General features: G+C 42.6%; 1 protein-coding gene across 1 annotated transcript in view; it reads right to left on the bottom strand.

Annotated features, from left to right (window-relative positions):
- Nucleotides 1–25,913, bottom strand: part of LOC138615849 (unconventional myosin-XV-like) — a 41,473-nt gene that overhangs the window by 15,104 nt on the left and 456 nt on the right. Inside the window, exons 2-43 of the mRNA XM_069689711.1 lie at nucleotides 25,374–25,767; nucleotides 25,000–25,082; nucleotides 24,473–24,536; nucleotides 24,251–24,360; nucleotides 23,010–23,084; nucleotides 22,173–22,263; nucleotides 21,854–21,957; nucleotides 20,821–20,884; nucleotides 20,314–20,427; nucleotides 18,949–19,110; nucleotides 18,691–18,804; nucleotides 18,505–18,563; nucleotides 18,093–18,216; nucleotides 17,892–17,987; nucleotides 16,790–16,921; nucleotides 15,953–16,078; nucleotides 15,483–15,560; nucleotides 14,994–15,145; nucleotides 14,390–14,435; nucleotides 14,063–14,187; nucleotides 12,468–12,585; nucleotides 12,196–12,371; nucleotides 10,574–10,658; nucleotides 10,441–10,473; nucleotides 10,147–10,228; nucleotides 9,918–10,048; nucleotides 9,489–9,584; nucleotides 9,081–9,209; nucleotides 8,134–8,240; nucleotides 7,755–7,933; nucleotides 6,661–6,733; nucleotides 6,212–6,403; nucleotides 5,120–5,199; nucleotides 4,905–4,978; nucleotides 2,708–2,816; nucleotides 2,422–2,490; nucleotides 2,267–2,331; nucleotides 1,771–2,187; nucleotides 1,087–1,168; nucleotides 741–836; nucleotides 531–591; nucleotides 127–220 (exon numbers count right to left, since the gene is read on the bottom strand). Coding sequence (XP_069545812.1) covers nucleotides 127–220; nucleotides 531–591; nucleotides 741–836; nucleotides 1,087–1,168; nucleotides 1,771–2,187; nucleotides 2,267–2,331; nucleotides 2,422–2,490; nucleotides 2,708–2,816; nucleotides 4,905–4,978; nucleotides 5,120–5,199; nucleotides 6,212–6,403; nucleotides 6,661–6,733; nucleotides 7,755–7,933; nucleotides 8,134–8,240; nucleotides 9,081–9,209; nucleotides 9,489–9,584; nucleotides 9,918–10,048; nucleotides 10,147–10,228; nucleotides 10,441–10,473; nucleotides 10,574–10,658; nucleotides 12,196–12,371; nucleotides 12,468–12,585; nucleotides 14,063–14,187; nucleotides 14,390–14,435; nucleotides 14,994–15,145; nucleotides 15,483–15,560; nucleotides 15,953–16,078; nucleotides 16,790–16,921; nucleotides 17,892–17,987; nucleotides 18,093–18,216; nucleotides 18,505–18,563; nucleotides 18,691–18,804; nucleotides 18,949–19,110; nucleotides 20,314–20,427; nucleotides 20,821–20,884; nucleotides 21,854–21,957; nucleotides 22,173–22,263; nucleotides 23,010–23,084; nucleotides 24,251–24,360; nucleotides 24,473–24,536; nucleotides 25,000–25,082; nucleotides 25,374–25,767 — 4,861 coding nt within the window. The remainder of the gene's footprint in view (nucleotides 1–126; nucleotides 221–530; nucleotides 592–740; nucleotides 837–1,086; nucleotides 1,169–1,770; nucleotides 2,188–2,266; nucleotides 2,332–2,421; nucleotides 2,491–2,707; nucleotides 2,817–4,904; nucleotides 4,979–5,119; nucleotides 5,200–6,211; nucleotides 6,404–6,660; nucleotides 6,734–7,754; nucleotides 7,934–8,133; nucleotides 8,241–9,080; nucleotides 9,210–9,488; nucleotides 9,585–9,917; nucleotides 10,049–10,146; nucleotides 10,229–10,440; nucleotides 10,474–10,573; nucleotides 10,659–12,195; nucleotides 12,372–12,467; nucleotides 12,586–14,062; nucleotides 14,188–14,389; nucleotides 14,436–14,993; nucleotides 15,146–15,482; nucleotides 15,561–15,952; nucleotides 16,079–16,789; nucleotides 16,922–17,891; nucleotides 17,988–18,092; nucleotides 18,217–18,504; nucleotides 18,564–18,690; nucleotides 18,805–18,948; nucleotides 19,111–20,313; nucleotides 20,428–20,820; nucleotides 20,885–21,853; nucleotides 21,958–22,172; nucleotides 22,264–23,009; nucleotides 23,085–24,250; nucleotides 24,361–24,472; nucleotides 24,537–24,999; nucleotides 25,083–25,373; nucleotides 25,768–25,913) is intronic.

The following is a 25,913-nucleotide window of genomic DNA, read 5'->3' on the forward strand; positions in this document are numbered from 1 at the left end:
CATTAATCTGTGGCTGTGTATTCTATGGTTTGTCGTGTGTGTGTGTGTGTGTGTGTGTGTGTGTGTGTGTGTGTGTGTGTGTGTGTGTGTGTGTGTGTGTGTGTGTGTGTGTGTGTGTGTGTTTACCTGTGGAGCAGGAGGGTTGTCCATCTGGGGTTTGAGGATCTGCAAAGCTTCATCCCGAGGCGTCTGCTTCTTCTTAAATTTCCCCTCTGGTCTCCTAAATGCATCCAGCAAGGTGTCAACATCACACTAAAAATACAGTGCAGTGAATAATCTGTATTTGTGTTTATTATGTGTAAATACAGTCATTCTGTGCTTAATGCAAGAACTAACATCACAGTGAGTGTCTGCTGGCGGTCTGTTTTAGCCCGGGCTTTACAGCGTGCAGTTAATTCTGTCTGTCTATTTACTGGAGAGAGAATATGATTCCTGAGCTGACTCCTCAATCCTAATCAGAGTGAGTGTGAGTATGAGTGTGTGTGTGTGTGTGTGTGTGTGTGTGTGTGTGTGTGTGTGTGTAACCTCACCTCTTGCCAGCTGACAGCTGCTCTGGTGCTGGTGGTGGAGAGTTGTACCTTTTGATGATCTCTTTAAAATAATATGAAGCATTAAGTAAACGTAGAGCATGGGCATGCATCATGCCCACAAACACTTTGTCAAGAGAATCAAGACATGAACAACAACCACGGGACGCACACAATCCCACAGAAAACTGTACACCTGTTAAATGAGGCTACCTTGGATGTCTTGGCTGGGAACGATGTGATCTGAAGTCTGAGGTGTATACTTCACCACCTCTCCAGGAGGGGGCTGCGCAGTAGTCGCCACTGGGGCTACACACACACACACACACACACACACACACACACACACACACACACACACACACACACACACACACACACACACACACACACACACACACACACACACACACACACACACACACACACACACACACACACACACACACACACACACACAGAACAACACAGACAGTAAGTTCCCCTTTGTTGTGTAAAGCTCTAAAATAGTAGCTGTAGTTGAAAGGACTGTTTCTCTCTCGCTCAGGCTCTTTCTTACCAAATTTCTTGGCTGGTTTGTCCTTGTTTATGGGGACGCCCGGAGCCTTTCTCTGAGGGACGCTGTCCTGACCTGACTGAACCTGAAAGGGCCACGCAGAAAGGACACACAGTTTGTACTCCAGCTCAGTGCAGACACTGAATTTGGTCTCCTGTGATCCTGTCGGAGAGATCAATGTCAAAGCAAAGAAAAAGCACACTGACACTGCAGTTCAGCATGATTATTTTCATTTTATTCCTTCATGATATCTCATGAGGCTTCATGAGACTGAAAATGATTTCTGTGGAAGAAAGCAAACATTTCAAAGATAATAAACAAACATTTGTCACCGATGCTACATCTGCATCACCCTTCAGGCCCGTCTCACTTTTGTTTGAAGATTTTTATTTCACTTTCAAATACATCTGATTTCCCCTGAATGAATAGGCCGAGCACATTAGTGGGTTTACTATCTGAGATCTTTTTTGTTGTTGTTCTGTTTGTTTCAGCTAGTGTTCATTATCTGAGTTCTTCTAAACAAACAGAAAACTGCATCTCATTTTGAGAGCATATTTTTCCTTGGATGAGCTTGTTGCTTGAAGTTTACAACAGCAGCTACAACATCTTCTGTACACTCAGCAGAGCTGAATCATTATGCAGTATGTCAGTGTGCGCTGTTACCTCACATGTCTCAGAGTTACTGACCTGTGCAGCAGGGTTAGCTTTCGGCTGTGCTGGCTCAACTTTATTCATTTTTGTGGAGCTCGGCTCAGTTTTGGAGCTGGCGTGGGAGGGGTGAGGCTGAGGCCGAGCCCTGGGCTGTGGATCAGCAGGAGGATGAGCTTGAGGCTGTGATGGAGTTTGTTCCTGTTGAGCAAAGGGAGGATAGGGGCTGGGCGGGATCACTGCTGCAGCGAAGGGAGTGGGAGTGAAGTTGGCGTAGGGGCTCGGTGGGATGTTCGCATACGGACTTGGAGGGATGACAGTATATGAGCTGGCGGGGGCATAAGGGCTCGGAGGGTGAGGGAGCAGGGGACTCATGGGAGGACTCGTGATCGGAGAGGTGGGGGGGCTCGTCACTGGGCTGACCATGGCCATAGCTTGCATAGTCATCTGCTGGGCCTGAGAAACAGGAAAATGATGCATCACATCCAAAATGAAAGCAGTGAAACACATAAACAGATTCAAACGGAGGGGTTACCATGATGATGGCCTGCTGGTTCACAATCGCCTGCTGCTGCTGGGCCAAAACAGCCTGCTGGGCATCTGGAGGAGGAACACAGTAAACAGGATGAAGGGATGGAAAACGTTTGATTAATTTTTTTCCTCACATTTGTCATCGCACTCGATACAAACCAGGTGTTACAGGTGCCATCGCAGCGACAGGAGGCGACATCACGCCTCCCACAGGAAGGACTCTCACAGCTGTGGACACAAACACACACACACACACACACACACACACACACACACACACACACACACACACACACACACACACACACACACACACACACACACACACACACACACACACACACACACACACACATCACATTTCTGTCTGATTCTGAGCATTTGTGTCATGGCGCTCGCCAATTATTATTATGAGGCCAGTGAAGAGCCAATGTTGGTGACTGACCTCCAGGGGGCGGTGGGGGGCCGGTGGACTGTCTCTGTTGTTGCCAACCCCCATTAACTCCCCCGCCCCCCTTCATCCTGCTAGACAGTCCTGCAGCTGATTCTACTTCCTGTGCGGAGAGACAGGCACAGACTTCAAACTGAAATCTGATCACAATTTCAATGCAAAGATGAAGCCAGATCAAGGAAGACTTGAAAAATCTCCTTCCCCTCCCCTGTGTGAATCTTGCCAAAAACTTGAAAGGCCCTCTTTAGAGCCATTTGGTTTGTCCCAAGTGGCAACCCACCCACTGGTTAAAGAACCTTAAGTTAGGCATTTTGGCTGTTGCCATCTTTCTGGAGGTTTTTGGAGCCACAAGTTACCATATTTGGACGAGCTGTAGAGGAACGAGGGGTGAATCTGACTGTGAACTCGAGGGCACTTTGCCCAGCTATCTATACGAGCAACCTGACCGCACCCCAGACATGTCAGTCAAATCAGATGCGTCATCAAAGAGACCTCTTTTTGGACCCTAACATTAAATTTATTAAAGAGTTATTTTTTAGAGGGACCACAGCATTGATCAGAGGGAGTGAATTTAGCGAATTTCACCATAATGTATTACATGACAGAAGTTGACGCTTTTCAAATGGAAGTCTGTTGGAGGCAGAGTTTTTTTTTGAGCCAGCCCCTAGTGGCCGTTAGCGGTATTGCAGTTCAGAGGACACCCCCTCTTCAATGTGCAGCCGTTCCATCAGAAATCAGCCACTGACCCATAAATCCTCAAGAGTGTGTGTGTGTGTTTGTAGGCCATGTCTCATTAAATAGTAAGCCCTTCATTTGCCAGAGTGTCAGTCCATCGTAAGCAGATCCCCACGTTGCCTGGGTGGGAAATCACCGTGGCGATCTGGTGGCTGTGACAGTTACGGTAACTGGGTAACGTAATAGGTTGCTGGGCGGGAGAGGTCTGTAGAACACATCTGATACATGCTAATTCCTGTCAGCCACATCCGATAGCGCGGCTAACATTCACCACATCGCCATCCTGGCTGTAGACTGATAGATCCAACAAGGCTGGCATTCGCTGCACCATTGACCCGACTAAAGTCGGAAGGATTTAACTCAATCATCAGATAACCACTGAAACTGCAGTTTTTAGAACAGTGAAGAGGTGGATTTAATGTTTGTTGTGGAGGCAATGCTGGTATTTTATTGCTGTCCAAGGAATTAGCAGGTCATAAAGAGCTTACATTAAACACTATACCTTTGCCGTCTGGTCCATATTCAAAGATATATATTATATAAGGCCTGTGTTTAAATATAGAGTCAGGCTTTGTCCATTCTTCTAAAAAACATATAGTATATTTGAAATAATGGCTGAAAACTACAACAAGTATTACTCCATCTGATGCTTTTACTTCAGCACAGAAGGATAAACGTTTCAGACCTGTGCTTGAGCTACATGATCATTGAGAGGGATTCAAAGTCTGACTTCCAGCTGAGGAATTAGACTGGAAAAAGGATTGTAATCTTAACTTGATAAACATGTAATTTTACTGTTAGTCCGTGTGCAAATTTAAATTAGCTCATTCCCTGAAGGCTCACTCCATGCTAAATTAAAATAAAGATGTAATAGAGATATTGAATAGAGCTTTAAGCTGCATTCACACCAAATCAGGCAATGCAGGAAAAACAACAGTCCTCCCATTCATTTGAATGGAGGCAAGGCATTTCGGCGGTGGGAGTGGCCCTGCTTGGGGTACAGAAAAATAACCACAGTGTCTGTGCAGGAAGAAGTTGAACCAGAATCAATTTTGCCGATATGTTTCGGTGGCCAATCATGTATCACATAGCATTTTAGCAAGTTGCTATTTACTGAGCTACTGTGAAAATAGATGAGAGACTGAACGCAGCATTAATCTGAGGCAACAGTTATGAGCTTTGTAGAGTTGTACAACTGTCATGAGGGAATACGAAGATATTAAGCACACAGGTCAGAGGTTAAAGTTCTTCTGCTTTTCGGTGCATTACTGCCACCTCCTGGATTGTGAAGGATCAAAGTTCACATGACGTTACACAAACGGGCCATGTGGGGATACCAGGAGGTGGCACATTGCCTGATTTAATCTGAAAGCAGCCTTTCGGAGTTTTACAGTAACTGACAGTAAGTGTGTCACGGAGGTCAAGTGTGTTGGAGTGAGTGAAATATGCAACTCACTCCAGTTCCGTCTGACAGTACGGGGTCAAACAGGCTGTCGAGGTAACGATCCATCCCTCTCTGAGGCTCCAAGTCTGAGAGGAGAGGAGAGGAGAGGAGAGGAGAGGAGAGGAGAGGAGAGGAGAGGAGAGGAGAGGAGAGGAGAGGAGAGGACTTCATAATCTGCACTATTGAAACTTAATGTATACACTAATATGTCTGCCTTAATAATGTACCTAGACTGAGTCCATCGGTGCTGAGTATGGCTGAAGATATGATGTCATCATTCATGTCAAACCCACCACCCAACAGGCTTCTGTAAAACAATCAGATGAAACCGTGTCCTCAGTGGTTCTTAAACTTGGAATACTCCAAACAATACACACATTTTTTTGGGCCACTTAGGGACTACTTAACACGTTATGCACAAGCTATGAACATGTCCTGAAGATGCAAAGAGTCACTTATTTACACCGATAAGCAACATTATCATTCAGTTGGAGTTGTGTTTGTGTTCACCTGGCGAGTGAAAGAACAGTATTAATTCCCTTTTTGCTCTGTTTTTGGTCTCTACCAACTCCTCTGGAATTACTATGACACCACCTGCTAAATGCTCCACTAAATTCACCAGCTGGTCGGTAACTGTGTTCCTTTGTTCTTATTTGGAGTACGCTGGGTTTTATGAGCTGAAAACAATGTCATAAGAGCAGTGAGCGTGGACAGAAAACAGTGAGGTAGAAGGCTGGACAGATGAACAATGAGCTGAGTAATAATTCTCTGTCACAATGTTTCTGCATCGACATCTCACAGTGAATAGTGAAGTCCAAATACAATATCAACAAAATGTACTTAAAATATCAAAAGTAAAAGTACTCTGCCACTGTGACTGAATAATTGTTAGATTGCCAATATTGAAGCATCAATGTTAGTCATTCAGTCCAGTGGTTCCCAACCTGAGGGTTGAGTCTCCTTGAAGGGCTCAGAAGATAAATCTGAGGGGGTCAAGAGATGAAAAAAAAAAAGTACATTGTGCTACATATTTTGTACTTATTGTCTCCTTTAATCTTTGCTTGAGAGTAATATTGGATAATTTTATGTCTTGAAAATTTTTCTAAATAAATCAATAGACATCTGACTCCTGAGAAAATTTGTACTATCAGTGGAGAAAAAAAGTTCAGATCAAAGTATAAAGTTATAGTATCATAGTATCTATCCACCACTGGAACTGTGTGTGTGTGTGTGTGTGTGTGTGTGTGTGTGTGTGTGTGTGTGTGTGTGTGTGTGTGTGTGTGTGTGTGTGTGTGTGTGTGTGTGTGTGTGTGTCTCACATGCTGGCATTGGGCCGCACTCTGTTTGGTTCCTGTGCAGAGATGATGAAGTAGCTGCTATGTTTGGGGAAGTCAGCAGGAAGCTCCAGGTCTGACATCAGGTCCAGGACGTAGTCTGACCCCTCCAGCTCCACCCATTGAGCTGGCTCCTTCAGCAGCACCGACCAACCTCGATGGCCCTCCGTCACACCCCTGCGGGGCGCGCGCGCACACACACACACACACACACACACACACACACACACACACACGCACACACACACACACACACACACACACACACACACACACACACACACACACACACACACACACACGCACGCACGCACGCAAGCGCGACAAACACGTACAATTTCCACCTCGACGTCTCCTTTAGTTTTCTTCTTTTCAATATTTCTTTGCAGTCCAATCCATGTATTTGGTGCTTCCGTTTTACAGTAAGACGATACCTGTGTTGTAAAATGTCTTTGGCCATCTCTTCTCCTGTCATCCATGAGTGTAGAGGACACAAGAAGGACACACCTGAAGGACAAAAGTCATATAGTAAATATAAAAAACAGCTTCTGGCATATTCAACAAAGGCAACAAGTGTAAACTGGTGTTATTTGATCATTTAATGCATTAAGAACTATTTCAATCACATTATTTAACACTTGTTGTAAGTGTATTGCTAAAACAAGGTTGGTGGCACCCTCGCAGGTCTGTTTCTGATGATTGTCAGAGAGATCAGCGACATAAACAGACACAAACACAGCCAGTGAACCAGAGCGAGTATCAGGTGTTGTCTAATCCTCAATGGAGTTGCCAAAAGGCCAGAGGACAGATTAGCTGGATGAGCAGAGGAAATGAGAGAAAGGCAGAATAATGTGCACACTGAGCTCAGGTGAAAACAAACACGAGTGAGGTTGGGTCAGTGAGAGGGAATCAAGGTCAAAGGGAGACTAAAATGTACAAAATGAGGCAGTTTCATTCAGTTATTACAGTTTAGCACAGTGCTGTTGCCTCAGATTAATGCTGCGTTTAGGAAGCTGAGAACGTTCACATGTTTGATCAGTCACCTGCTTTGTGTTTCTGTTTGTGTGTCAGTTTCAACAAAGTAACGTTAGCTAAGGAAAGTAGCAGCAAGTGAAATGCTCTGTAATCTGCCGGCATGATGTCTGCCAGTTACAGTCACGGTTAGTAGCGAGCCAGAACGCTGACATTACGTTAGACACCAGAAAACTACCTACACGCTTATTGTTGAACGTCACCATACCCTACTTTAATTAGTATGACCTAAATTAACCATGAAGTAACTTATTTTTGCGCTGAGCAAGCATATCTCTTCCTTTTACCACAAACTTTGCCATATTGAGTGACGTCAAACGCAGTTCTCAGGACTCTCAAAAACCTCTGATCTTCCCAGTTCTACAGGCGTTCAGGTGTATTTTCCCACTCAGAGGTCTGAACTTTCCCACTTTACAGTTGTTTATAAATGCCAGTCCAGAGATTTCAACTCTGTAAAACTCTCCTCGTTGATCACATGTGCTTCTGTTTTTCTCACCATCGAAACAGTGTATATGCAGGACAGTGTGAGCTCTCTTGCGATTGGCGGTCCACTCCAGCAGACAGGGTGGGTACGTCCGGGCATACTCAGGCCCGGCAGTGAGCCGCTGCAGGGCCTGAAGCAGACGGTGCTGACACACACAGTCGAAGCCCTCCGGCCCGTTGTCAGACACGAACCTACAACACGAACACAGACGGAAACATTTGTACGACAGGCTACTGAAAACATCCAAAGGAACACAGGTACGCTGCAAAAAGCAATGAATGTAATATATAATATTGCTGTTTCAGTACACAGTACTGGGAAGTCTTTTTGTATAATGCTAAACACATTTTGTGTGTGTGTGTGTGTGTGTGTGTGTGTGTGTGTGTCTTACTTCAGCAGGTACTTAGCCAGCCTTTGAGAAGGGAGGAAAGCAGAAAGACAGGAGGAGAGGAGGAGCCAGCCACGCTCTGAGTTCAGGATGTTCGGGTTCCTCCACACCTGGTGGGTGAAAACACAACACTGAAGTAAATTAAGAAACTAAAATGGCTGTCTCGAGGTTGTACGCTGCAGTTTACATCCACATCTGTCCAGACTCATTATACATGCAGTGAAGATTTTGAACGATTCAAGGAGAGAACACAACGTTGAAGCCATGACAGTAGACGACGCTTCAAAAATAGATGTTGCTGCAATGAAGCGACAAATTTTAAAACATGGATTCTTCACACACATCTTCAACCCAACAGCACAGAAGATCTGTGCAGTCAGCACGGTTTCAAGGTGGACACCGAAGATCAGTGTCACCATTCAGTATTAGACCAAAAGTTGAATATGGTCACAATCTGAACCTCTCTTCCTGAGTTATGGTGCTGAATAATGGACAGAAAAGTGGTTTTGCAAAATATTACACTGTCACAGGGAAGTTGACCTTAGACCTTTTGGATATATAAAATGTCATCACTTTGTGTGACATATGGTCATAATTAGCGTATGAATATTTGAGTTATGGCCACAGATGTGTTTTGTGAAGTGACCTTTAACCACCAAAATCGAATCAGTTTATCGTTGGGACCAAGTGAACTTTTGTATTAACTTTGATTTATATTCACTCAAGGCGTTCACAAGAACAGGACAGACAGACAGACAGACAGACAGACAGACAGACAGACAGACAGACAGACAGACAGACAGACAGACAGACAGACAGACAGACAGACAGACAGACAGACAGACAGACAGACAGACAGACAGACAGAAAACAGGCTGTTGTTGGCACAGAGGCATTAAAACAGTTTGAGATAATGTGTTGTAATCATGAAAAAAACAGCTAGTTCTCACCTGATTGGCTACCTGAATCAAGATCTCATCTCTGAGGCTGGGGTTGGCAAGTCCTCTCTGGATGATGTAGTTGCCAAAGAGATTCTCTTGAGCTCCATTCAAGTTCGGGTCACCCATGAACCTCAGTATCTATCAGAAGCACAGGTGTTCATAGCGCATGCTGTAATTTTACAAGTAAAACCCAAATACTTCAAATGTTAAAGATTGCTCAGAAAATCGTACGTCTTGAGTTTTAAAGAGGTTTTAACCAACCAAACCTGATGTTTTAATTGAGTGTGTTGAATCACTTCAAACTGTAGGGTGTGTTTATTATTTACTGATATTAAATCTGACCGTTTGCTACTGTTAGACTTTCATTTCAATTCTAGATACTTAAATTTGCCAGCAACATATGAATGCACCATGTACCAGAATGAAAAAATTCACAGCTCCTTGTTTCAGCTCCTCATCCAGTCGAATCAGGGAATTCTCCAGCGGAGTTGTCAGCATCCCAAACAATGGCTCCTACATCACACGCACACAGTTCTCCAGTGTTAGTTAATGTTTTATTTACATGTTCAAAACAATTTCCTATGTAGACGCATTTCCTGTGTACTTGTATTACTCCGGTTGAGGGAATATAAATGTGTTTACACAGTCATATTGTGGGGACTCACCTCCCATCTGGGTACAAAAAGAAGCTTCTTACAACATAAAATTACATTGTAATGTGAGGACTCGGTTTAAGACTTGGGGAAGGGTTATGGTTAGGTTAAGTCTTCAAAAAAATAAATGTATGTCAATGTAACGCCCTCAGAAGTGACAGAAACACAACTGTGCCTGTGTGTGTGTTTATACCCTCAGTATGGCCCGGATGTAGTGTGTCATGAGGTAGTTGTTGATGTCCAGGGGCAGAGTCAGCTGGGGGTCAACCTGAACCTTTGGAGCCTGCACCACCGCCAAACAGTCCGAATGCAACTCTTCACCACCTGCATGACACACATGTTTATTTATTTTTTTTGGTCATATTTCATATTTCACACATGGCTATGCTATTCTGTGTGCGTGCATGCGTGTGCATGCATACCTGATGCTGCCTGTAGCAAACCAGCCAGTTCAGCAGGGATAGGCAGTGTTGTCACATTCATGACTTCTCGATTGATGCGATCCTGCACACATTGCAAACACACACACACACACACACACACACACACACACACACACACACACACACACACACACACACACACACACACACACACACACACACACACACACACACACACACACACGTTACACACTGAAGCTGCATCTTCACCTGTTGCCTCGAATGTGACCCTCCTCCCTCAGCCACTGTCACCCTGTTTCCTCCTTCACTCACCTCCTCCGCCTTCCTTGCAGGCTCCAGCACTGTCTGACAGAAAGAAAACAGCATCACACTTCACACGTTTGTTCATGTTTCATTCTTTCTGTACATGACAGTTTCGGTCAGACCACAAACTCTGTGTGCATACCCTCATGTAACGCTGGCGGTTGACGATGAGCATCACGGCAGAGCGTAACTTGATGAGGTACTTCCTCCTCCGAACAAACTTCTTTCTGTTCAGGAGGAACCATGAAGGATGGATCACACTTAAAGATACAGAAAGCACTGAGAACTTGTGTACAGACACAGTCAGTATCATAAAAACACAGGTGTTCTCCATGAAAATTATTGAGATGCTTGTTTAAAATTTTTAAAAAAAAATCTGAACTTAAACTCTGACATCGATCACTGTAATTAGAACGGATTGTTGTGGCAACCTTTGTGTTGATCACATTTACAGAGCGAGTTATAGTTTCAGTGCACGTTTTTCATAATGTGCCATTTCCCCAAATTCATCAGCGTGTGGCCAATGATCCCTGAAATATCATTACACATTCAAAATGTTGAACCTTGACTTCAGTGCCATTTTAGTGACTTTTTACATTCTGGAATAAAATGCTAATTTGCATGCAAACTGGGCGTGATTGACATATCTATCCCCTGTGATGGATGAACACGGCCTGGCCTTGTCTCCTCACATCAAGGACAAAGAAGCTTTACCTGTTTGGCCCTGTGAAACCAAACACTGAGGCCAAAACCGCCAAGCTCAGGACTGAAACTCCAGACTCAAGCAGGGTGATGTGCTGGCCGTTAAAAGAAAGCTAAGACTCAGATGAAGTCATGCCTATTTTTTTTCCCACTGTGCTTTCTCTACTGCTGGGGAAAAACTAATAAAAAAAACATTTTGTGTGATCAAATAAAACTAAAACTGTAGCTGAGCTGTTCACCACACTGTACAGCATGTGTTCCCACTCGAAGTCATATGTTAAATTCCCTGACTTTCACTGGACTAAAAATGTATTTCCAACTCTGTGCTGATCAGACAAATCCAGTCAGATTATTGTATTGGCAGCAGTATGAGATCTTTACTTACTAGTTCACAGGCATTTTCAAAACAAAACTTGTTATTTAACTGCTTAGAGAACAAACTTAAACAAAATATTTCCTCCTCAATGGGAGCAAAATTAATAGATTTCCTCGGGCTGCCCCCGCCTGTACTGTTAGTGTGACTGCGAAGGTATCCCTCTCCCGTATTTTCATAGATCAATAGAAATTTGGCAAAAATGATATCTGGCTTTTTCTATCCTCTACTCACCAAACCTTTGAAGTCATTATCTTGTAGCCAAAGCTGTTAAAATGTGTATTTTCCCGGCATATTTGTCTGAATTAGCAGCAACAGGAAAAAATACATCTTGACTGAAGTTTTGGTTGATGAGGGGATAAAACCACTCCGGGAAGAAGTTAAATATAAAAATACTTCATGGAAAATGTTTGCATCATTTATAAAATTTTGATAAATGGCAACTAAAATATAAACATGCTACAAACAATCTTTCATGACTTGGTCCAAAAAAAGATTAAATCCCCTGAGTCTCCATGTCTGGAATAGACTTCTTCTTTTTTTTTTTTTTTTTTATATATATATATAAATCGCTGATATTCCAGACTTTCCATCACCAGAGGAAATACTGCTTTTTATGTTGGATTTTTTTTCAGACATTATGAGCCAGTAAATGCCCACTCGCTACTGAGTTCAAACGAACACATTACCTGGCCAGGTAGCCTCTGCTGCGAGCTTGGAACAGGGTCACACGGCGCCTGAATCGAATGAAGTTTTGTCGAACAAAATACATGTGGGTGTATCTCTGCAGCGTCAAGGCAGCCAGGTTCAGCACACTGTCACGCTTCCCCTCCAACAGCTGATACAAGTCCTCCTTCAGGAAGATCTGGCACACACAGACAAACAAATCCAAATTCAACAGGATATATTTCTAATGCGAGATGTACCTCACCGTGTGTTCTCTGCATGTGACTGAGCTCACCTTACTGACACCCAGCTGATACGAGCCCACCTTGACTGGACCGAGTTTGTGGAGCATGGCGAGACAATTTTCTCCATCTGCGGGTGGAGGATCCTTCAGGCAGAGCAAGGCTTTATACCTGGGTCCACATATGACACACATACGGCAGTTCAATTTGAATTCGGAGGTAAATGCAACATGTGTCCCACCTGTTACTCTACATCTGGTAAAACTACCAATCACAGGTCATTATTGTGAATCTGTTAGCCGAGTAGGAGGCTAATTGGCATTCTGGGTATTCAGAGTCATGGTTGTTTAGTATTGGAATCTAACTGACTGTGAATGTTGGACTCTGACATTGTATATTTTTCTGCTACCATAAGTCAGACTACTTTGGCAGCGAGCAGTGAGAGGTGCTGTGAGATCAATTGGTTTCAGCTGCTTTCCTACTGCTGCTGCTGACAAATGCCAGATGGCTATTTCAGCTTGAAGAAATCATTGTGTGAAATGTATTCTCTCCAGAAAAAGACAGTAAATGAATCAATTTTGACAAGCTGAAGGTGGTGAGTGGAGAGGGCAGCAGAAACAATTGATTTTAAGAGAGGAAGCTGAGGAGAAAGCTGAGTGGTGTTTTATCTCACATGGTTCAATTAGGGTTTATATTTCTCTTGAAATAGCAATGCACGATAATATCGGCATTTCATCGGTACCGGCCCAAAATAAACAATAAAATGATGCTATGCTTGATGATATGTCCCTGATGTAAGGGTGGTCATGTGTGACGTCAACATGCCATCTTTTGCATTAAGCGTGAAAGCATGCACATCATGTCCTTGGTGTTTAGGTCATAGACTGTAAATAAAAATAGACGTAGTCTCCGAGTCTAAGGAGTGAAGCCGATGTAGAAGTGCCTTAAAGTGTAATACCACTGAGCGCCACTAGTGGCTGGCTCCTAAAAACATCTGGCTCCAACAGACTCCCATTCAAAAAGCATTAACTTCTCTCATAAAATACAGAGATAACACATTTCTTCCGCAGGTTAAAATGGTGTCGTTAGCTCAATTCCCTCCCTCTGATCAGTGTTCAGGTGGTTCTATTAAAAATAATTGCATAATTAATTAGAAATTAGGCCTGAAAGAGAGGAATGTTTTGGGGAATGCCTGGTTTGATTGACATGCCTGAGAGGCAGTCATGTTTCCCATATAGGTGGGCGGGGCTTAGTGTCCTCAAGCTCAAGCCGGTCAAATCCACCCTCTCGTCCAAATATGGTCACTTCTCATCAATAAAGGTGACGACGCCAAATTACCAGACTCGAGGCTTCAAAATGGAAGTTCACAAACCAATGGGTGACCACTTCATTTAAGCAAGATGAACTAATTTTTCTGGTAAATGTGTACAGTTTGGTAAGCATTGTGTTTTATGTCTACATCTGTCAGTGGGCCATCGCAATAAGAGTAGGCATAATAATAACTACTTCCTCTACAGGAGAGACTTGATGTTCTGTGCAGTTAGAGGTGTGTGCATGTATCTGTAATCGGCCATACGAGTGAGAACATATAAACACTCAGTATGAGGATTATTAAGTAACCAATCGAGTAAAAGGGTAAGTAACCGACCTTGTTAGGAAGCTGTGAAAGTGCAGTCTGATTGGATAACCCTCCTTCCGGATATGGATGGTCTCCATGACCCCAGAGTAATGCAGCTGAGTGTTGACCAACTCCATGTCAAACAGTCCTGCTTCCTGCACACACACACACACACACACACACACACACACACACACACACACACACACACACACACACACACACACACACACACACACACACACACACACACACACACACACACACACACATAAACTGTGATTACATATGAATTAAAACGGTGAAATAAAAAACACCACTGCAAACCTGCACACGCCATCCAACTTGCAAATATACCTTATGATGGTTTGGCTTGATGCATCGCACAAAATAAGGATTACACCTGTCACAGATAGATGAGAATGAATGGATGGAAATGAGTGAATTTATGATTTGATCAAGACTTTGTACAGTTGTCCTGTGGAAGGAAGTCTGCTTTCCAACAGGAAGGATATGAAGGAGCTACTTTCTATGTAGGAAGTGATGGAGGGTGTGACGGTTTACAGTTACAGATCTTCAGAGGCCCCTTTTATAAAGGCTGCTTTTATCCATTAGACATGATTGAGGCTCATAAGATTGTCAGAACTAATTACTTTAGTCTGAAGGCACAACCAGGCAAAACAAAGTGTTCAGAACAACCATAATACAATATATGTTTTTGATTTATCTTGCAATGTCTCATCACAGTTGATTTTGGACATTTATAGTATGAGTCATTGTTCTGCATCACCACTGACAGGTGCACTGTCCCATTAGTCAGGAGCAAAACATGCAGGTAATATGGGAAAGCATGAGGGAACATGAGGAAGTAAATATTAAAATTAGATTTTGGGCACTCAAATGTAAATTTTACATCAATTTCTGGTTTCAAAAACTACACTGTGCAGCGTTTGACTCAAACCTTTCCATCTTCTCCAGCAGCTCCTGCAGGCTGCTCTGAAACTTTGCGCTGACCGTGTTGGCCTGATAACGTCGAGCCGTGCTGCTGTGCCGCAAGTTAGACTTCTGCTGAGACACAGACTCTGAGTGCTTCAAGAAGAGGCTCGATACCATCTGTACACACAGAAATACACACAGAAAGACACGCACATACACAAAATAAAAAGTGAGAAGAGAAAGAGGTTAGACCAAAGATAAGAGTTGATTTAGAGTGTCTTATTATTTCAGGTGGATGATATTTAAGTAGATATTTGTGTTCAACATTGATACTTTAGCATCTAAATAAATAGTTGTGATTTTTTTTAAAGAATGAAGTATACAGTACATGTGCCTATACACATTATATATATACTATGTATGTATATGTACAGTATATTTGACAAAAATGACAGGGCATAAAGATTGGCACAACAAGAGTAAGTCAAAAGAAAAAGTTTATTGCATATCTCACTCTGTTCTTGCTCTGTATGAAGAGATCTAAAACATCCTGGCGGACCATGTCGAAGTTCTTATCCAAGAACTTGTGCACCTGAACCACAAATCATTGAAACAATGTTAGAAAAGCATCCAAATCAGAAACTTAACATCATATTCAAACAGTGCACAAACACACGTATGACAGCCCTGTGCATGTTAGATTATAGGAGGTTTAAAATGTGAGAGTTTTAATTGACTAAAGAATCGTATTCAAATTATCTAAAGGATTATTATCTAATGGAAATAAAACACCTCTCTGAATCAGGTGGATGATCAGAGGTGGACTGGTGACTTTTTACCACAAGAAATGCAATTGAATACCTGTTTCATTAAGTCAGTTGTGGAACTGAAGAAAGAAAGAAAGAAAGAAAGAAAGAAAGAAAGAAAGAAAGAAAGAAAGAAAGAAAGAAAGAAAGAAAGAAAGAAAGAAAGAAAGAAATGTACCTGATAGGTGACCTTCCCTGCAAAGTGTTTCAGGGTGAACTCTGGCAGTGGCATCTTTGGCCTGGCATATAGCGGGTTGTTTCCATGGTGATAGTGGCACTTCTGAAGGAAGGTGTGGTCTGTTGCCTAGCAATGATTGGAGACGGTTAATGGTTGGTGAGCCATGGAAACCAGATCTCCACGGCACACACACATGTTGCCTGTTTGTGAGTGAGTGTGAATGAGTGTGTGTGTGTTGTGTGTGTGTGTGTGTGTGTGTGTGTGTGTGTGTGTGTGTGTGTGTGTGTCGGGCAGATTGCCTCAATCACTTCCTCATGTAACACCCATGTTCATATTTCACTGAGCGACTTCGTAATACGTTTATCTCCATATGAGCTCAGTCAGCGTCTTCCAGTAGGAGCCCCGGGAATAATGAGAGCAGCAGGTAGGCAATTAAGTGAGCATGTGGGATAAAGTCTGTATTGATTAGAGCTGGCTACAGTACAGTCTCCTGGTTTATGAGAAATCCAATAGAGATCTTTGTTTTTAACTCAATTTCTTTCGAAAACTGAGGCACGAGGTTTTTCAATCATGACTTATTATCGGCTGTTTTACACCTAAATGGTGAAACATTTCAAAAGTTTCTTGTAATCTAATCTAACTTCATTAAAGTACACTTGTTGCCGCGGGAGTCAGTCTCAGCTGATTGGATCTTTGTGCACTCACAGAAAGTGTTTTGACAGAATAATGAATTATTAACACCATCATTGGTTCACTTACGTCCATATTTTCTGTCTTTACAACTGAGTTCCCATAATGTTGGAAATGAAGAGTTTAGTGTCGCGGGTGTAGGTGTACCTGAGGGAAACCGCACTGGTCGTCCAGTATGCGTAGTATCCCATGAGGCTTAGCAGCAATGAGGTCAAGACACTCCTGGTTGTGGCCGAAGGGCTGCTGCTGCCACTCAATCTGCTCCCGCATGTACTCCTCCTACGCAGCACAAGTCAGCACAAAACAAGTGTAAAGTTCATCAGGTCGGTGTGTGGAAGTTTTCACTTCAGCTGAAGTGTTGCTGAGTCTAACGCTTGTCAAAGATTCAATTTCCTCAATGTTTTCGAAAGTGTTTTGAAGCCTTTAGTCTGGCATTTTTGTTGTTGCCATGTTGTTGTTTTTTTTTAGCGGGAAGTGACCATATTTGGACAAACTGGGACGGAACCAAAGGCGGATCTGGCTGAGAACCTGAGGACAGTAAAGCCGTTCACCTGTACGGTAAACCTGACATCAGCATGTCAGTCAAACCAGGCAGGCCCCAGAATGTACCTCTCTTTGAGGCCTAATATGTAGTTAATTATGAAATTATTTTCAGATTGACCACCAGAACACTGATCAGAAGGAGTGACTTTAACTAATGACACCATAATGATTTGTGGGGAAAATGTATTGACTTTTTTTTAATGGGAGTCTAGAGATTTTTTTTTTTTCCAGCACAGAGTTTCCCTCAGTGGAATTGCACTTTAAGGCTTTTCCACATTGGCTTCACTTTTCAGACCCAGAGACCACGTACATTTTAACATACAGTCTGTAGTGTTGACATGTTGACAAGAGTGTGGAGACTTTTGTCAAAGGCAGCTGCTGATCTTTGGAGACTGACATATTTTCACGTTTTTGTCATTTTCAAATTAGTCAGACTTTAAATAAAGTAGATTTTTAATGTAAGGATGCATCACTGCGTGTAACGATCTATTCTTTCATCCCCTGCTGTCACGGTCACACTTTTCCTGTTTACACATTACATTGCATTATGCACACACATAACCAATAAATCATCTTTCTCTGGGGGAAAAAAAAAAAAAATCCTCTATCATGATTTTAGAAACCACATTTCTCATAAAAATATTATCTCATTAATATGGACAAAATATGAACATGTACAAAAACATAAACATTTGGCTCCCCTAACCTGCTCCTCCTGGAAGATGACCCTGTTAAAGAAGAACTGCAAAGTTTCATTGGCGTGGTTGATGCACAGCTGCTCAAAACTGTTCACCTGTAGCTCCTAGAGGACAGGAGACATTGAGGGTTGTGTGAGTTAGTTAGCGCAGGTGAGCTCAGACACATCACCGCTGTAACACTACTGAGTGAAATTGTTCTTTAGTGTAACCTCAAACCCATATATGTCCAATATGGAGATGGAGAGAGCTTCGTTGCGAGGGTAGACCCGTCCATTGATGTGCTCTGTCAGCCAACTAAACAGCAGCGAATACAGGATCTTGGCAACGGCATCTCTATGGAAAACACACAATAAGGTTTCTATGGAAACAGAAAACCCGGTTCCTATGGAAACAGAGGACATCTGAAAAATCTCTCCCCCAGCCCTGATGTCCTTTGTCCTCACATGCCTCTACCAAAGATTGGAAAAGAATATCAAAGACTCGTCGCCCCCCCTCAGTAGTCTCCTAGTATGATTTTAAACAAGGGGTGAAAAGGCCTCAAACATGACTGTCAGACAGGCTTTTATTCCAAGCAGAAGTAGGTGCATCGTATTTAGACACCAGTCTTTTCTTCACTCTCACCTGGCATCCACGGCACTCTCGACTGTCAGCGGAGTGTAGATCTTCTCCCGCACTGTATCCTGGGGGTCAAACACATCTCAGATCTAACAACAGCTATTTATCGTGATAATAATTATTGCGGGGGTATGTGTGTGTGTGTGTGTGTGTGTGTGTGTGTGTGTGGTCTGCAAATCGTGTCCTGCTTACTGTCAGTTTGAAGGTGACAGACTTCTGCAGGCTGTCAGGTGAGACCTGCAGCAGCTCAGCAACCACCCTGATCTCTTGTGCACTCACCACCGACGCGACCTCCTGACCCTCTGCCTGTAGGGACACATTCATTATTACCATCATCTTTCAGCATCATCATTATCACTCAGCCGTGAAACAAAACACATTTATGTAGCCTACTTGTGTGTGTGTGTGTGTGTGTGTGTGTGTGAGTGTGTGTGCATCGGAGAGAGAGACCTGGTGTGGCTGGAAGTAGACGTTCCCCAGGTGAAGGACAGAGGACAGAAGCCTGTAGATACCGTTTTGCTCTTCGGGGGTGAAACATAAGATGTCCATGGCACTCAGCAAACGCCTGAAGTCCTCCCCATCATCCTTCCCCTCTATGGTACAGTTCCCTCCCTGCTTGGACACACACACGCACTGTTATCAACAACAACATACTTCCCCTCACCTAATTTAGCTTGAATTAAAGTGCAACTTATCAGCAGCTTAAAGTCTTGTTTTTGCTGACTGCCAGGGGTTTTCTTTGATTATTTTTTTCACTTATTTTTTTGGCAATTATTCTACTCTTGTGAAGCACTTTGTGACCTTGCTCTGTGAAAGGTGCTACACAACATGAACTTTATTTACTTGCTCATGCTGCAGCGATGTAGAGGATACATTTCAAGGTGTGTCGGTACACGATGACACCACTGCAGGTTGTGGTTATCGGTGCAAAAGGGCAACACTGCAGGCACCAAAATTGAATGGAAATCCATCCAGTAGTTGCAAAGACATTTAGGTAAAAAAACAAAACATAACCGCACAAAAGAAAAAGTCAGGCCATCACTAAAATTTAAAAAAATCATCCACTGTTGAACATTTAAAGAAAACTTCGTAATGTATCCAACAGTTATTGATATATTTCAGTGTGACAGACCATCAGACTTACAGACAGTCACCGCCATCCCTTGAGCCATGATGCTACGCTGAACTAGATCTCAGTTTCAGACTCCCGAATGTTTCTGCTGTCTTCATGTTGTAAGGACACAAATCTATTTACAGTCATATTGTGGGGACAAACCGCAAGTCCCCAGTTGGCGAATCAGTCCCCCCTCCATCCAAAACTCATCTGACCTTCACAGTCGAGAAAGATGTATGTTCAGAGTTTGACAATAAAAGGCTTCTGAACAAGTAGTTCAGAAGCCGATCCTGGTCCAGCAGTAAATTTACTCAAGGAGTGATGTGGGAACCCGAAGCCTTTTTACAAATACTGAGATTGGCTTTCAGAGATGCTTCTTTTAATATTTTTTGATAAGTTAAATAGATTTTGGATTTTTAAATAACAGAGAAGGCATGGAATTTCTAACAAGGTAATTCATTTTTCTATATCAGACAGATTATTAGTCAAAGCACAGTATCTGATTAATCTTTCAACATGCCTGAAGGGGATCTTTATAATTAAGGGTGAAGATTTAGCTAAAGATGAGGTAAGTAGCAGTTAGGATTTTGGTGGGGGTAAGTCTCCAGGAAGTTGATGCAAGTAAAAGTAATGTCTTCTGAAGTGATGCCGTGAATGTGTGTGTGTGTGTGTGTGTGTGTGTGTAGCTTTTCTGTGAGCACCTGATTCAGATAGTAGTACGTCTCAGCTTCCTGTAGATACAGTGAGCGCTTCTCGTTAGGAGGAAGACCTGCCAACATCTCATAGAAGATGTGGTAGTTCCTCTCCAATTTGGCCTGTAGATGAAAACACACACAGTCATGTGGACACATATTCACATACACTTACACATAAACTAGAAAGGTTCAGCATTTTAGAAATGTAGCTGTGGATGAGTGGGCTGATGGATGGATGAATGTGACCAGGATGGGTAAAACACAGTGAAAGACATCTGGAAAACCTCTCATGCTGTCTGCTTCTATAATCTCCTATTTCTCACCATGACTCAGTTGTAAGAAGACTCCAGCTGACCTGCTGTTTACGTGTGCGTGTGTGTGTGTGTGTGTGTGTGTGTGTGTGTGTGTGTGTGTGTGTGTGTGTGTGTGTGTGTGTGTGTGTGTGTGTGTGTGTGTGTGTGTGTGTGTGTGTGTGTGTGTGTGTGTGTGTGTGTTCTTGATTTTTCTTTTTACCTGAAAGACAATGCGGGACTTCTCCAACAGGTACTGAGACGTTATGGCACCACTGATTACACCCCTGGTAAATGGCACACAGACACCCCCCCCCCCCCCCCCCCCCCCCCCCCCCCCCCCCCCCCCCCCCCCCCCCCCCCCCCCCCCCCCCCCCCCCCCCCCCCCCCCCCCCCCCACACACACACACACACACACACACACACACACACACACACACACACACACACACACACACACACACACACACACACACACACACACACTGAGTTAAGTAACAGGTCATGCATGTGTAATGTTCCTGGATCTTCTCGGTCACAGTTCTAAGAGGAGCTCAACTACTCATCTAACTGTGTTACTGGGACAGTCTGTGTGTGTGTGTGTGTGTGTGTGTGTGTGTGTGTGTGTGTGTGTGTGTGTGTGTGTGTGTGTGTGTGTGTGTGTGTGTGTGTGTGTGTGTGTGTGTGTGTGTGTGTGTGTCAGGCTGCTTGTTGGCATTACAAAGGTTCATGTTTATCTGAGAGAATCTACAACAAACCTCCATTCTAAATGCAGAACAAAAGGATGATATGATTACAATGGAAATATTGCTTAAATCTATGGCATACAGTAACTACTGTAATGAATCACCATAGCAACAGTCAACTGTAGATTGTTTTGGGAATCTCTGTTTAATATGCTGCCTAATGTACTCCTTTTCAATTAAATTTTTATCCTCAAAGCAGAAATGATGAATGAAACACTAAAGTGCTGCTCGAAGATAGAAACTGATCGAATGCCGCATATCACAGCAGGCATTTGTGAAATATTGTTTTCTCAGAAAATGATCAATGTTTGTTCCCGCTAACCTTCATCAGGCAATGAGATGAAGGTCAGTGGGAGTTTCTTTCTTCACACTAACCGATGTGAACTTGCTGTATTCGCACTTTCTAGAAGTTTTCGATTCACTACTTTACTGGACCGAGAAGCTCCATAAACTTGAAACTGTTGCTGTTTTAAGTTATTTACCACACTGGCAGAAGTTGTTACTACTCACTCCTCCATGTAGATCTGCGTGTATTTGCCAAAGCGTGAAGAGTTGTCATTGCGCACTGTTTTGGCATTCCCAAAAGACTCCAGCAGGGGCGTGGCCTCTAGGATCTGACCAATCACCACAGACAAACACGTTACAATGGCTGCCTTCAACAGGAATAATGGGTTACATTAGAGTAAATCCAGGGGAGGAACACGTTACCTCTATCTGAAAGGAGAAGAGTAAATATGAAGAAGAAGAAAGAAAAGAGTGTTAATATAAATTTCCACCATTTAAATTAAGTGCGAATGCAGGTACATACATGTTGACACTGGATATTTACCTGTTGTGTGACATTGCGTTTGTGATGTATGGCTGTCAGGTAACGCAGGATCAGTTTCGTGGCTTCAGTCTTCCCTGACCCACTTTCTCCACTGGAATGATAAAAAACATTAACAGGACTCTTTTACAGGTATTATTTTTCTTATTACTTGTAGAAAGGATGTTGTATTTTCTGGACAGGACAATCCATTTGGTAAAAACATGGGTGTTGTTCAAAGAAACAACCAACAATCTATGGAAAAACAAAAAAGACTTTTAAAGGTCCCATATTCTACTGTTTTCTGATATTATATTTCCTGTCTTGATATCCATGAGAGGATATTTTTGTGGTTTTATGTACCAAAAAACATTTGATATCATTTTTTTTCTCTGAAAAGCTTCTCTCTGAAGCTCTACCAAGAACCGGCTGTTTTGTGTCTGTCTCTTTAAGGTGCATTAATATAATTGACCCTCTCTTCTGATTGTCTGACTGTTTTGTCAGTGAAAAAGGCCCAGGCGAACCACAGGTTATCTTCCACATAAATGGATAGATTGTGGGCTGTGCTGAGGGCGGACATATGACATGAGCACAAGTTTGTGACATCACAAACTTCCCAAAGTCCAAACAGAACAGTGATACAGACTGTGTGTCTTTCTGAGTGGGCAGAGTGTTTTGATACATTCATGGTATTTATAGCACCTAAAGCCGCTTTATCATAAAAAAAAAAGGAAAAATGGAAATTTGAATTTATACAAGTTGGGACCTTTATGTCAAACATGTTTTTGAGTTTTGTCAGACAGTCTAAGATCTTTCTGATTTAAAGGGAAAAATGCCTGCAACAGTAACAACGTTTCATACCTGATCACAATACACTGGTCCTTTTTGGCATCCATCATGGTGGTATATGAGAGATTAGCAATAGCAAAAAGATGACTGCAACACAACAAAACATTATGATTAAAAAAACTAGAAAATGAACGACTTATCTGTTGGCCAAATTTACTGGCTGATATCACTGATATATCTTAACTGCCGTGTTTGTAGTCTGATACGAAAACCTTTTTTTAAAAGATATAATAAATTCTTTAAAAATTATTCTATTTGTGTTTCTTTTAGTTTGTAGTGATTCAAAATGATTACATTGTGAAGTTCACAGTTTCAATGCATTGATGTAATTTTGGAGCATGAAGTTTATCATTAAACTGTAAAATATCCTGCCTCCATAAAATACTGTATCTTTGTCACAAGTGTTTGATAAACACATATTTGTCATTATATCAATATCGGATTTGTTTTACTTCCTAATATCAATATCGGACCTAAAAATCCAGCATCATTCGAGCTCTAGAAAAAAACCCATTTATATGCTCAATAGTTGTTTGTACGTGTCTGTTGTTTGTATGTAGTAGTAAAGTAACAGTGAAATCCATAACCAAACTCTCCCTTGGCAACCAACCAATAGCAGGTAATACGAGTCTCTTACAAACACCTGAGAGTGCTGTCATTTACACCTCTATTTACCAGCATACTTTATCACAGGGCACAGCTTACAACACATGTATACAGATGTACTACAACAGTGCAATCACACAAACACACACAGTCTCAAAGGGTTCAGTCCGATGTTAGAGAGTTATGTTTATCTAATCTATTCAGGGCTAGGAAGCAATCAGAGAGCTTACAAGTCTCTTAAAGCTGCACAGCTTCTAAATTTGTTATTTCAGTGATTCAAAATCTGTACTCAGAGTCTGGTTATTCTTTTATGAAATACACAGAGTAAGAACATTATGAGTTTAAGTGAGTTCAGCAGTCTATGAAAAGTAAAAATATAAAAAAAATTGCTTATCTTGTCATGTTGACATTTGTTTTGTTAGCACATTTTGTGATGTCCGGCTTACCGGGCTGAAAACATTACCTCCTTGTTGGAGATAATAAGTTCAGGGTCTAACAGGTTTGACACTGACTGACACACACACACACACACACACACACACACACACACACACACACACACACACACACACACACACACACACACACACACACACACACACACACACACACACACACACACACACACACACACTCCCAGGTCTTACGGAGGGTTTTCACATAGACCACGGCCTTCGTACTGGAGCACCATGTCTGTGCCATAAATGTTGAGCAACTTGTACGGATTCACAGAGATGAGGATGCTGCCTATGTAGCTCTGAGTGGGAGAAAAAGAGAGGAAAGAAGGACAATGAATGGATACTGCTGGCAGCGTCCGTGACATTTGATGATATTACCTATTTCATTTGCATATTCAAAATTATGCGTACGTATACAAGTTCCTGGTCGAAGCGTTTTTTCAGGTTCATCAGAACTGTGGTCTCATTCAGCTCACTGAAATTAAACATGGGGGAAAGTAAAACACATTTACTGAGCACACATTGTCACACTGGAGCAGCACTGGCACACTCGCTTTGACATTCAGTATTAATTACTTTTGAAAGGCAATCGAGATTTAAAAGCTGCTGTTGAAATACCACAAATATCTAAAGCAGGGGTTTCCTCGGGATGTTAAGTGATGATAGTTCAACACAGAGCTACAAAGCTTTTGCATTTTAATGTAATACTTAACATACATAATAATAGTGTTTTCTTTCTAAGCTCTAGCAATTTTCGAAGATTTCCAAAGCCTGCAGGCACACTGGGACGCACACACTGAATCGCTCCTTGAAGAAACTGAAAGGATTTGCCTTGAAATGAGCTGTGCTGCTCTATGCTGGAGCAACAAAACGCTTGTAAGAGTGTGTCATGAGCGAATGAGCAGGGAGGCTGTTTATTAATACTGGATTGTGCTTACGGGAGCTGTGTCATGTCCTCCATTCCCTCCGCCCAGCGTTTAACCCTGTGGCCTGATGTGGGCACGCTTAGGATGGAGTAGATCTGGATGCACACACACACAATGGTATGTAATTAGTCCAAAAACTGTTGAGTAACATTGTCAAACCTGGAGGCATATGCAAAATATGCAGATATTTTTGTCTGTGAACTCTACAGGAAAATGATGTGGGGTAGTCAGTTTGTGGGCTTTGCAGTTGTTCCTTTAATTGCTGTCACAATTTACTGTCCACCAACTGTCATGAATGAAAAGATCACATATTTCAAATCCTCCTAAAAATGGATAAATGTTGCAGACACACATCAATAAACACAAGAACTCATAAATTTAGGTACCTTGTCATACCAGCTTTGACCGGGCACTTTGTTTCTCTCAGGACTCCAGTCTTGGTCCTGAGGCTGTCCGGGCACAACTCGAGGTGAGGGCGAATATCCTTCCAACATCCCATCTTCCTTGTACATGGACCACTTTGACAAATTCTGCACAGTCCCGTGTGGTAAAACCCTCTCAGCTGCCCAAACATTCTCCCCTCCTTCCTCTCCTTCCCGGGCATTCCTGGCCCAGTGGCCCGAGCGAGGTCCATACGGAGGAATCACAGCATAGCGATTGTCCTCACCCTGCAGTCCTGTTGGCACCGTGTACGAGGCATAACGAAGCTGCTGGTTTTGGATGGCATCGGACAGCTTTGGGTTGTGGAACCGACGAGTGAGAAAAGACCTATCCGATAGCCTGTGGAACAAAGAATAGTTCTCATCCATAAAGACCACATAACACAGGGTTGTACTACATCAGAAAAATATGACATTGAAATACTTTTCATTGTGATATAGAGTAATTAGCAATAATGTGGCTTTTTAACAGAAACTTTCACATTG

The sequence above is a fragment of the Brachyistius frenatus genome, unplaced genomic scaffold (genome assembly GCF_029030835.1).
Source record: "Brachyistius frenatus isolate BFR_SWC_R1_liver_20210118 unplaced genomic scaffold, ASM2903083v1 Contig_7, whole genome shotgun sequence".
NCBI lineage: Eukaryota > Metazoa > Chordata > Actinopteri > Embiotocidae > Brachyistius > Brachyistius frenatus.